This window comes from Lingula anatina, chromosome 1 (genome assembly GCF_051362555.1).
Source record: "Lingula anatina isolate TDL-2025a chromosome 1, LinAna3.0, whole genome shotgun sequence".
NCBI classification, from domain to species: domain Eukaryota; kingdom Metazoa; phylum Brachiopoda; class Lingulata; order Lingulida; family Lingulidae; genus Lingula; species Lingula anatina.
Genome location: NC_141767.1, coordinates 70557562 through 70570703, shown reverse-complemented (window position 1 = coordinate 70570703; position 13142 = coordinate 70557562). Strand labels below are relative to the sequence as shown.

At 38.1% G+C, this 13142-nt stretch overlaps 2 protein-coding genes across 2 annotated transcripts in view; both read left to right on the top strand.

Annotated features, from left to right (window-relative positions):
- The first annotated feature begins 6051 nt into the window (after window positions 1-6051).
- On the top strand, window positions 6052-11053 carry LOC106173899 (myc protein). Its single transcript, XM_013555225.2, has 3 exons — window positions 6052-6240; window positions 6630-7258; window positions 9801-11053. Exons 2-3 carry the CDS (start codon window positions 6640-6642, stop codon window positions 10427-10429), a joined length of 1248 nt encoding a protein of 415 aa, XP_013410679.1. The 5' UTR covers window positions 6052-6240; window positions 6630-6639; the 3' UTR covers window positions 10430-11053.
- Window positions 11054-12530: 1477 nt separating this feature from the next.
- LOC106173878 (tRNA dimethylallyltransferase) overlaps window positions 12531-13142 on the top strand; it is a 50333-nt gene continuing 49721 nt past the window's right edge. The window contains exon 1 of the mRNA XM_013555176.3: window positions 12531-12691. Coding sequence (XP_013410630.2) covers window positions 12563-12691 — 129 coding nt within the window. The 5' untranslated portion in view covers window positions 12531-12562. The remainder of the gene's footprint in view (window positions 12692-13142) is intronic.

Here is a 13142-nt window from a genome sequence, read left to right as displayed (position 1 = left end):
TGTTTTTAATGAGGCATTATCCTATGCTGACCTGTCAGAATTAAATCTGTTTATTTTTTCAAATTGTATCGGAGAGGGTCACCCTTGGTGAATTTGAAGTCAGGCAAGGTGGTCACCTTTTAACCTTTGTTGTACGTGAAAAGCAAAATAAAACTTAAACCTTTAGAATATTCTTCCCAATGCTTCTATTATTTGTTGTTTTTAGGTTCAAGGTGATGGCCCAATGGACCGCTTAGTCTGTATAATTTCCAGTGAAATGTCTACCAGAAGCTGCCGTCACAGTGTGCATGTAATGTTCTCCGTGGGACTGTTAACGTGTTTTTTTTTACTTAATGCAGCATTGTGTTATAGCTCAACTTTTTCTCTTTATCCCCGCCCCCCCCCCCCCTTCCAGGAAAAATAAATTGACAGATAAATAGATTTTAATAAGAAATAAAAATAGGCACTTACACTGATGCTATCTTACCAACGTTTAGATTGTAAAAAATTCGGTTTTGCCATCCAGCACTTTCTAACGCCACTGCAGTTCAACAATAGCTCTATTTAACTGTGGTGCAAATACTTCGTAATGAGAATGATTCAGATTTTATCCTTGTAAATATGCTTTTCATTAAAGGCGTTAAATGTACGACTTTTGATGCTAAACTTTCGATCAAGTGACACTATAAAAATGGCATCGCCCTAAGAATCAATTTCGCCAGGAAGGGTTTATAATTAACAACTAGCGGGTTACACTGAAAACCCTTTGTGGAGGTGTTGTATTGACTTCAGAATGGCAGTTTAAACCATTGACGCGGTTCCTCACTAACTGCACAGCGTCAAGACTGACCTTGTAATGGGTGAAAAAAATGCAAAATAAATAAATAAATAAATAAATGTTTTCGATGCATGTTCTTAATTTGTTTCATATTTAATTAATCCTCATAACGGAACGTCCAGTGGATAAAATAATAATATCAACTATGTATGTAAAAATTTGAAAAAAAAAATCTATCAGACATATATCAAAAGGACACTACCTTAAATTCCATTAATACCACTTAATACTATTACTTCTGGTGCAGCAAAGTTTTGACTTTTTTTAGCTTTTGAATATTTACTTGGTGTTCCATTAAAAATCACTGTCGAAAAGCACGAATCGCTTGATTCCTGCATTGTATACTTGGGCATGTATTTTTGTATTGAAAGCAACGTGGCTATAATAAAGTACATCGTTATAAACTTCATATGCTAGAGATTATATAATAAAGTGGTATTGAGAGAAATTTCATAACATTATAGTGGCCACTTTTTGAGAATCCTGAATGTAGTTTTTTTTCTATCCACCCGATGAAAACTTGCAAGTAAAATATTATATCATTTTGAATTTAATAAGAAGGAACTGCTAATTCGATTTCCCAGCTTTGACCATCAACTGGGTGTTCTTTCTTAAATTATGTGGCGTGGATTATTTCTCAGCAAGAATTAAATCTTTACTCTTAATGTAACTGAATAAGAAAACAAAACAAAAACATTATACTTTAAGTGCATTCAGTATTTTAATATGAAATATTTATCTTTCTCGTTGGACGAAGGATCACAGTTTCAATACGATTGTATTCAAACTGCCACATTTGACGTAAAATATTCAGTTCTAATTAGGTTGCAATATTTTTGTGCCTGCGATTTTATTACATATACATTGTACAGACATTGGAATAGCCCCCAATAGAAGCGTTGTAAGATAATAATTCTAAATCTTTTATTAAACTTTATGACCCCGTGTGTGAGTGAGACGTGTTGTGACATGGGACCAACGTTTCCCTTCCACAGTGAAATCCTAGAAACACCAGCGCTTCTTCATTTTTTAATTGAAAAGTTCAACGAAGCCACAATGTTTACAGGCGCAGATGGTGGCCTGCCATTTTCCAGTTTCGTGAACATCCAATTACTTTGTCATCCTGCATCTGAAAGCGTGTGGAAAATGTCGCGGTGTGATGGTTTTTATGTAATGAACCGCAAAAAAATATCGCGTGAACAGTGTTTGGTCTGTGCCCGGAGATATGTGTTCAGTTCTCGTGAAAGCTTCACCCCGGTCCACCTCACTTCATTACATCACCTAGCGGTCAATCCAGGGGAAACGGGCCTTTCTTCATTATTACAAAAAATGCTCTACATATCTGAACCATACAGATTGGGTAAACCGGCGACAGACCACACATCCCGTCTCCTGGGTCTTATTGCTGCTTTCTTAGTCAATAGAAATAGCAATATGACATTATCTCTTTTTTTTGCGATTACCGATAAATTCAACAAATGACACAGAGTTTCAGCTTTATTTGCAGCCATTCACCGTGAAATAAGATTTACCAACCATTCAGGTTGCCGTTTTTAATGAGAAGCTGTCCTGTGTTGGCCTATCAGAATTGTTTCTGTTTTTATTCATTAATTGTCATGGCTGGTGAATACCGAGCCACGCTTGGTGGTCACGCTTGGTGGTCACCTTTTAACCCCTGTTGTTCGTGAAAGGCAAAATAGAATTTAAACCTTTGGCAAATACTTTTTACACCGAAACAAATATTTGCAATTTCTTCTCTTACTGTTATCATAATATGTGCTATTTTCAATGTAGCTAATTCCCAAGTGAAATATAAATAAGGTGTCTGGGCGTATTGCAATCTTAAGAAATCTAAAATGACTGAAATCGTTGAACTGTAACATTATCAAATATCCTGCTGCCCATACCAATATTCTTTTAAGTGTTTGTTAATACAAAATAATGAAATAAGACGGTCATATGTCTACTTAAAAGGAAATGTGCTTTTTGTCCGTCAAAGCTTTTTACCATGAAATGTCTAAGTTTTTGCTTTTTAAAATGGTTATTTTATTTTCTTTTTCGGGGTACATTTTAACACAAATAATCTATGCTGGTCCATTTCTGAACATAATTTTGCACAAGTATTTACAATGATGTATGCTGTATTCACTTAAATATCAAACAGTCGCTGTACTCCACAATGATAATCATCTGAGATAGCCCGCAGTCTCGAGAATTAGCGTGAAATCAAGCGAGATGACACGAGTGCGGTGTGACAAAAAAATAAAAGTTGACATACAGACAGAATTCATCCACGTGTATTTTTATGGTTGTTTTCTGTCGCATTGCTGTCTATTGCACAACAACATGATCCCAAATTTTGTTGATTATTTCCTTTTACAACTAATAACTGCTTAATGGTTCATAAACTAACACACATTCAAATCATAAGCATAGTTCTCTTTAAAATGAAGCAAAGAGGACAAAGAAAGATGTACGCCCTTGTACCCCTGAGTTAGGCTACTGATCGTGTGATGTTTGCCGCGTCCAGAACTTATATCTGAATACATCAATTTTACGCCAGGAAATCCGCTATTTGTTCTTTTTTCCCGCTATACCCCCAGGATAACTTATTTATATCATTCAAAAGAATCAAGATTTTTCTTTAAGGTTTGTTTACCACAATTAACTGAACAATTTCTTAACGGAAGCTTCTTTGTTTGCGGAAATTACACATGTAAGAATGTTATAGAGAGTTAGTCAGGTACATGTAAATCCAAGACTTCGTCGTCCGTGTTTGGCAACTCAAATAGATCCCATGTAGGACTTGTAACATACGTTGATTTTCTGTCGTATTTATTATGAAACTCCATGCACAGGGCCTTTTTAAAAGAGGGTTATGAAATGTTGAAAACGATTGTTTAGTATTTTCTCATCTTTTAAAATACATTTCAAAGAAACACGCCGAACATCCTTTCTTTATTGTCTTAAGTGTATCAAGAAAATAAATATACCATAAAAATAAAATAAAATAAATTAAGCAAAGGAAGACTATATATTTATTCGTTTAATTTTAATAACCAATTTACTTGCAACTTTGGTTTTAAAGAATGATACCTACAAATTCTTCTCTTTTACAACATGTCGTAGGCCTACAAAAGAGGAACATGATTAGGGGTTTAGTTTAAACTAGATTACATTTCGCAATATTTGGTGAAAAGAAAATTTAATCACGTTCTGAACACCTATTTAGCAGCACATCAAACACAATAACGTACGAAATTCACACCGATTTGGGAACTGGGGGCTCAACTAACACAGCGAAGGCGGCTCCGTGCCGAAGTTGGCCTACTACTACAAGAGATCAACAGGTCGGATTCTTTGATCCAATTGGCGGGAAATGATAATAGATATGCCTGGGAAAGTCTGCATGTCTGGGCATGCATAGTGTGTACAGGTTGAAATGAATGGTGGAAACTTTACAGGCACCATTACACGTATATGTGGGCCTATAGGGGACACTGCACTCCCGCTGGCACACACAGAGACGTTCTCAGGTGTTCCAACCGCTTTTTTTCAGATGAACGATTCGCCGAGTGTCCATTCACATGTCATATTGTAAAAGACAGACCTTCTTGAAAAAAGAACTTGATAGCGAAAGAAAGAAGAAAAATTAAATAAAATAAGACGGTTACATTATAAAAAGAAGCATAATTTTTGACGAGTTGCAAGCCCAAGCAGGCCTGCTGAGTAGGCGTAACTGTTACTATCCCATAATCGCACGTTATACATCAATGAACCTAAAGGATAAGTAGTTGCTTCCCTCCACGCCACGTATTGTTCCACAGTTGTGGCGCGGGGCGATGATTACTATAATCGTGGCAACGTGTTACACCTCTTTACGATCTCTGACACTTGGGTTGAGTAGCCGGGCAGCACACCTGTATGCTAAGTAGCTAACGTCAGGAGCGTGCTGTTCGCGTGTTAACATTGACGCGTCATCTGCCAAACATTCGTACGTGGACCCCCATTTCTCGACTCGCGTGCGCAAATTATAGACTTTGAAAAAAAAAATATCCACAACCAACAAGCAATGCCTCTTTCTTGGTCGAGGTACAATAGGAGATCGCACGGAACAATACATTTTACAATTTGAGCGAGACTGTCGTGTGCTGGTATTTAAGAATGCGGGTGGGGAAATGGTGAAAGAATTGAACAGGCGTCCTAATCTTTCCGCCTCATTTCTTTTCAACGTCTGTTTCGATCATTATATCATCGAAGATGCCATATTATAGTGGTTAAACGCTGGCTTTGTCCGCTCAGGTTACAATCCAGGCAGCTAAGTATTCGTGACCAAAATACGTCACTTTCACATATATTAGCCACAGACAAAGCTGGCTCGAGTCCAGGTTTTCGACTTCACCTAAGTAGGCGTTTAAAATTATAAATTGAATCCCTCATAACCATCTGCCACGCGTTATCTAGGTACTGCCATGTTTTTGTGTTTGTTTGTTGTTCAGTACAATATAATGGTCTGGAAAGTAGCCAAATCCGTGAGAGGTGTAAACCTGAACATCTGCCGCTATCCCACCACTAGTGTTGCATCGCTATTAGAGTACAAGCGGCTTTGGGGTCCTATCGTAATGTGCACCGCGAGCTCTAACGACTGTTGCACCTTTTAAACAAATAAACATCCATGCAGGTCAAAGTGGTGATTAAGTTACCTTTGTCTGCTATTTAAATCTGATTAAGATAGGCCCACCCCTTGAACGAAATTTTGCCTTTAGAATCTTTCTTTCTGTTATGCCTTTTCTTTTCGTCTATATTTTAAAAGGGAACTCCATATTTACACGTCGTGACGAGTATTCATGTACGACATGCGTATAGACTAGTAGTGCAATCACTTTTCACTTTGCATGCTGTAGATTCAAAGTTCTCATTCATGTTATCTGGTATTTACATATTCAATAGCATTCCCCAACACCTATTGGTTGCGAGATAGGGCACCTGCCTTGTAGCTCCGCCCACAAAATTTCGCGCCATTTGGCCGATTTACAACTTTCTGTCTCATAGTGCGGCTTCGCTCTAATCCTAATTATAGTCCCTAAAATTTAAAATTACTTGAAATGCCGAACCTGGTCTTGGAAGATATGATAACCATGTAAAAGAAGCATTATGTTTTTTATTTTGATAACAGTTACACAGATATACAGAAAATCTAAGCGTGCGGTTAAACGACCTTCACCCCGTTAAGTAGTTCTTTGACCCGCGTATGGATATATGTCTGAGCTGTCAGCGAACAGTCAAGGGTTTATCAAGTGAGATGCCATTGTATCATCCGCTTTTCCGGTTGTTCGTGTGAACTGTTCACTGCTCAGCTATATTAGCCAAAGTTGGATTTATATTTACTGACAGCAGTACAGAATTTTACAGTGACAGTCTCTGTAAGTATTTTAGGTATACTAAAGGTGTTAGGTTTGAAGGTATATTAAAAGATAAGTTTCACGTGTATGTTTTTAAGTAGGGCAATATGCCGGTTTAAATGGCCACGATAGAGCTACCGGTACACGTTGTTAATCAATACGCTTGTGGGAGTAGGCGTGTTTGGGCGGTTTTTGCGACACGTTGACATAGTAAATTCCAATAAGACGTAGTATTTTATTTTTTTAAAGCTCACGCCAGCATTCACGTTGACTCGACTATTAAAAAAATGTGATTGCACAACTACAGCGAAAGTCATTGGCATTTTGCCGACGGTTCACGCCTCTTCGGTCGATATTAACGTCTAGTCATTCTACTGATTCACAAGCAGTGTTCTTTTTCTGTCTTGCAGTTTTCACAACATGCCAAGAGTACAGATGAAGAAAATGGCACACAGTCTAGTCAAGGATGATTATGAAACGTTTCAGCCCATCTATTTCCAAGATGACAACGAGGACCACCTTCACGCTGGAACGCCAGCTCCCAGCGAGGATATATGGAAGAAATTTGAGTTATTGCCGACGCCGCCTCGGTCACCTCGCCGAGATAGGGAACCGCCTAATATAACTATACCGTCGGATATTAACACAACGGAGTGTCTGTACAAAGTAAGCGAACTTCTGGACGACGATTTCCTCACACAGACCCAGATCATACTGTTTCCTGGTTCAACGGAACAAGGCAGCGAATCCCAGTGTCATTGCCCACCCCCTGCTAAAGAAGATACAAGTGCCCGTTGTCTCGGACTATGTTGCACAAATCTCAAGTCAAAGCTTATTCAGGACTGTATGTGGTCAGGGTCGCAGGACCAGAAGGTAGAGAAATGTGAACCGAGTCTGAAGACCCCAGCTACCGCTCCTAGTGTGGATATCAATGCAAGCACAGACTGTGTCGACCCCACGGCTGTGTTCCCATACCCTATCAATGACAACAGGAGAAGTAAAACACATCACCTGGGGACAGAAACGCCTTCAGATTCAGGTAAGACGTGTAATAAAGTTGGGGGATTTTGCATCAGTGCAAGTTACTGCTAGACATTTATGACTGACCTAAAACAGCTTGGGTCAATAATGTGAAAGTCAGAGGTAGTTGATGCCGACATGCTGCAAGCAGGAACCATTTAAATCCCACCAGTATAGCACATCATGGGACCAATTTAAGCAGTTTTCCCATGCAGTCTTTTCTTGCTTATATCGATGTAAAAAGGCATAGGGATTCCTATTAAAGATCAAATATCTTTCTTGCATACAAATTGTAGGTAGTGTAAAGGTGGAGGTAGCATATAGGTGTAGTAGACTAGGAGAGTGTAATTAGGTGAGCTATAAATAAGCACATTCTGAATACCAGACAGTCTGGTCAAAGGAAACTCCACTGTAGGTCTGTGGGGAGAACTTGGGAGAACAGAAATAGTTGTTAAAAAACGCATGTCACTGTCCTGTCATTCATGAAAGTACTCCCAAGGGCAGGAAATGATTGTCACAACATTGTTACAGCTTGTTGATACAACTTTTTTACATTTGTCAATAGAAAATGATACATTGTTCACAATAAGTTTCATTCAGCATTTTGTCCACAAAACAGAATGTACTATCTTGGCACAAGTTCAAAACTGAGTATGCAGTTGCAGCAGACATCTTCTAGTGCAATAGTCTTTGAAATTGCGTAAGGAAATGAACAGTCTGCTCTGGTGTCCTTAACATGTGATATAGCAGTGTTTGCTGCTGCATAAATGGTCTCTTTAATTTATGGCATATTGCAATAAATGCTCAGTTGTGTGGTAGACAGAGCTGGTGTAATGAAAAATAATATCTGGTAGCCAGCCCATTTGTTTGCAGTGTTCATAGCTAAGTGCACGAAATTACTGTTAACGAGCTTACAGTTTAAGCACACAATTGGAAATATTAAATTCCACAAATTACCTTTAGCTGGAATTACTTTCTACAATTGGCCCTTTCTCTTATCTCATTTAGTAGGTAATGGGGCCATTAAGTCATTTAGATTACTGCTCCTAATCACCATCTATCTGCTCTTAGTAGGTGTGATATGACAAAGCATTAACTGTGAAGAAGGGTTCTATGGAGGATAATGGGGGTTCAATCTCTTCTGTTGTCTGGCGTGCCAGTGTAATCCTGTCCTGTTAGGTGACAGCAAGCGGTATGCTCATTGCTGCCCTGTCTTTGTGGCTGGTGACAGGAGTACAAAGGCTCTCTGACCACCAGGTTACTACTGTGTTAGCCGGCTCTAGAACTGTGGTCTGTTTTCAAACAAATGTGAGAGGCAACAGTCCACACATGTGCTTGTGAGATTTATTGCCAAGTGTTCTCCAACTCCATGCTATTTGGATTTTCTGTGGTGGTCTACAACTTCAAAGAGAGGAAGTGGGTTTGTTCTGATAAGATTCTAGCTCCATGTGCAGTGTAACATTTTTGGTTGTACTTTTGTCCTACACCTGCCCTACTATATTTACTGGTAGTGTCCTAATGGCTCTGCTCAGGTGAGTAATGTGTCTGCAGTGTGGAGAGGGAATCAGTGCACAGTTAAAACCATAGATGGCAAGCTTTGAAAAAATTGTGTGATATTTGATTCTCAACTTGTGACCGAAAAATAGGCATTTCTAAATCTTTGTGGTTTTTAAATTTTTGTTGTCCTATCCTTAAAAAAAAGAAGAAAGATCTTACTCACAAGTGAATGAAACTTGCCATCAGATACTGGAAGCTGTTTAAATATAGATGAGTCAGCCGCTGAGAATCTCGGGTTTGATTAAATAGTAAGGAAGGTGTGAACACCAGTACTTCCTCACATCACTTGTACTTCCAGACTTCCAGCAGCTGTTTTATTAGATTCTGCTTCCCAATTAGCCTTGACACTGATCCACTGCTACAGGGACTGGGGGGGCTGGGCACTGACCATAAAAAGCAATGACAATATTAACTCTGCTCCTACGCCACAATTATAAATCCCCTGTCAGATTAAATTGTGTTTTTGTTGTATCAATCTATGGACTCTCCATCTGTTTCTGCTTATGACTAACTGGTAAGGAATATGTGTTATGTGGTAACCGAAAGACATGGCATCTCCCCTTGGCAAATGTAGATAACATCAACTCAGACAGATTATATAACCATAATGATGTATAGATTGGAGGAAAGATACTTGAAGTACACTGCGTTTTTGTGGCAACAGATCTACTTAGTCTCTATTTATGAACCATGCACTTTCTACCCATGACTTTGAGGAGCAAACATACTTCTATACATCTACCCTAAATACCAACTCCTCATGATCTTAGATAATTTACTTTGAACCAGCAATGCTCAGATCTGTATCTTAGGCATGATGATTTGATATATTGTAGACATACAAAAACATATATACTTTGAATAATTGTGATCACACATAAAATACCTCTGTGTTTGAATCTTGTCATTTTTGTTAAAGATGTAATGAAAAAAACAGATTAATATTTTATATAGTATAAATGAAGATGTTTTAAACTAATATCTATGCCTTTTTATCATTTCAGAGGAAGAAATAGATGTGGTCACTGTGCAGGTGCCCCCACCTGCAACCAGTAGTCGGTCAGTTAAGAAGACGGTGGTCCAAACCAGCACAATACCACAGAGAACATTGTACCCCTCAGCTCTGGACCAACACTCGTACTCTCAGCCCCCCTCCCCCAGGAATACTACCTCCGCCACGTCATTCAGTCTAAAGCGCACAATGCGATCCGTCTCTATGCCAAACTCACCTCAGCCTCAGAAGAAAGTCAAGAGAGAGTTGAGTATCCCGGAGTTGAAGTCTGCCATGCGGAAGCTTCAGGCTACAGGAGGACACAGTTACAGCAAGCACTCTGGCAGTCGGTCCAGCTCTGATAATGAGGAAGGATTTGAAGGTGGTAAAAGGACTCAACACAATGTTCTTGAAAGGAAAAGGCGCGATGATTTGAAATGTAGCTTTTTGAGGCTCCGTGACAGTGTTCCAGAACTGCAAGCACAAGAAAGGGCTGCTAAAGTGGTCATTCTCAAAAAAGCTACAGAATACATTTTAGCCCTGAATAGAGAGGAGAGGAAACGTGAACGAGAGCTCAGTGAAGAAAAAGACAGACATGAGCAGTTAAAAAGGAGGTTAAACTTTTTAAAACAGTCTATATGAGGAGAAAATAACTCATGAAGATGTAAATGTATAGTTTTGGAGGAAAGTAGTTCTTGAGATGACCAGAGGAAAAAAAAAAGTTTCAGATGAAATTTGGCTTTGGCTGGTAACACCAAGAAGTTTTTAAGGTGTGGAAAAGCATTTTTGTTGAAAAGCAGGCATATTTTCATGCTATGCTTCTCACTTATGTTAGGGTTACAACAGTTTCTTCCTATTTTTGTTACTTGTACATAAGTAAATAGTATTTTAAGTTTATTATTCTTTTGTAATGTGCACTCACATCCTCTTGAGCATAAAATTAACAATTTGGGGAGATTGATCAACCATTTGTACATTTGTAAATGTGTATTATAAACAGATCCTATATAAATACCATCTTTTCATTTGTAATTTTAATTAAAGATTGAACCGGTGTGTGTTTTAATATTAGGTGTATGCGGGCAGACACAACCAACTTATCAGTCCTTTTCATATCATTGATTTGATTAGCGGTTCTCATTGGAGATCATTCCTGTTTTTGTTTTTTTTTCTTTTTTGCGTTGAGTTACTGTGTGAAAAAGCTCATCAATGAAATTGATAATTTTGTACTTTATGTAATAAAATAACTTTCTTTTGGCAAATCTATTGATGTTTTTGTTATTTACTATGTAGTCTAAACCTTCATATAGGTGGCTTAAAGGGCCACCCTGTCACCCAGTGATGAAAGCCACTGGTTTTGGCGGGAAATTCTCAATAGAAATGTAAACAAATATACCCTGCTGGAATGTGGCGTATTCTTTGACTACTCATTTACTGGTTTGCTTAGCAAAATCGATGCCCGTGCACTGAGTGGGATCAAACAATGTGGAGTGGTACCGCACAAACAGCCCAACAATTACCGAACAAAAGAGAACTGCAATTTTTCTGCTCCATAATGACTCCTTATTGAAGTTGGTGAGGAATGTGTAAAAGTCATCGACTTGTTGCTACAGAATGGAGAATTTTGATGAGTTTTGCTTCAACAGAACTTAAAATCTTAATTATCCTTTTTACCTTTTCTATGGTCTTGACAGGTCTTTAAAAGTAAATCTATACCCTACACTTTCTTATGTAAGCCAAATTATATTATTTATCAATAAACAGATGGGATATAGGTAGAAAAGCTGGGTGATTGCAGAGCAGACGTGTCACTCCCCTTTTGCCCTCTCTGACCTGTCTGAGTCTACAAACCATCCCTAATCCTTCGGTCAACTCTTTGAAGTCAAGTAGATTAGATGCTGCCTTCAATGACGCTCATACATTTTCCATCTTGACCCATTTTGTGGATCTTGCCTTAAAAAGGGGACAAGTTAACTTCTTGGCATGTGTGTCATGCTTGTAATAGGAAAAAAAGGGGTATTAGGTGACATATTGTAATAAAAAACATCCTACTTCACAGGTTCCACTGGTTTGTAAAGGCAGGTATCAGGGGGACCCATCCCACATTCTGGATGTTGACATGCTTGTTTAAAGATAAAGATGCTATCGCATTAAGTAGGGTATAGGGGAGATAAATGTATGAGAAAATTGCTTAATGGCCATAGGGATGCCCCTTCCAAGAATCGTAAAATGGTTGCTCTGTGCTCTATGACAGTATATTCTTTTTCCCTGATATAATGAAAAGGACTGAATTTTGGCCCAACTTAACATATGAAAGCTGGCAATGTTGTAACCAAGCTGCTGTCTTCTGGATCAATTATAGCTTATTATTATTATTTTTTATAATTTACTATTGAAACAATGTTTAAACAAAAAGATGAACAAAATTAGAATCATAATAAGTTAGTTAATAACTAAAAATGATAACCAATGGATTCGGTACCAATCCACTAAAATTTGTACATTTTAGCCAGTAATTAGTTATACCGTGAAAGGAAAGTTATATTACAAATTATACAGTTTTTAATATACTAAAATATGTTTGATCCTGAATTAAACAAAACATTTGCAAAAGTAAGTAATGCCATCGCTTAAAACAAGATCGTGTTCTCAATATCATCAATTGTTAAATTATTTCCGTCTCCCTTCTCTCGTTCTCACTCTCTCTCCCTCCCCTCTCTCTCTCTCTGTCTGTCTCTCTCTCTGAGCACGTGACTCGGTGCATTCTGGGTAAACATGGCTGCCGCCATGCAAAGGCTCCCAGTTGTAGTAGTTTTAGGTGCCACCGGCAGTGGAAAGTCAAAGCTTGCAATTGATTTAGCAAAGAGGTTCAGCGGAGAAATAATCAGTGCCGATTCTATGCAGGTATAGTTTGCAATCATCGCCAATGTCGTGTAGAAAAGAGTTGTTGTATTTTAGGACAGAGAAAATGGCGGGGAAGTAGCACGTGCTCCGTGGGTTTTGTTTGTTTTTTCTTAAATTTTTGCAAATATAGTTAATACATTCATTGTAAATAGTATGTAATTACTTATTTTTTTGCTATATGCGATCATTTGAAGGCATGCTAGGCGTTCTAAGATGTCTAAGAGATGAAATATGCGAAGTTGATTTGCCAGGTGATGACAACACCGAGAAAAGTAATATAATTAACATCGTATTTCAATAAGTCATTTATGTAGAAATATTGTATTCTAGAAAACTGTATGTTAAATATATTTCTATATTTGAAAATTGAATTATTGGGCATTTAAGATTTGCATTTTTCACTAACTTTCACGCTGTAAGAAGGGTATGACATACTTCAGTAATTTGCATC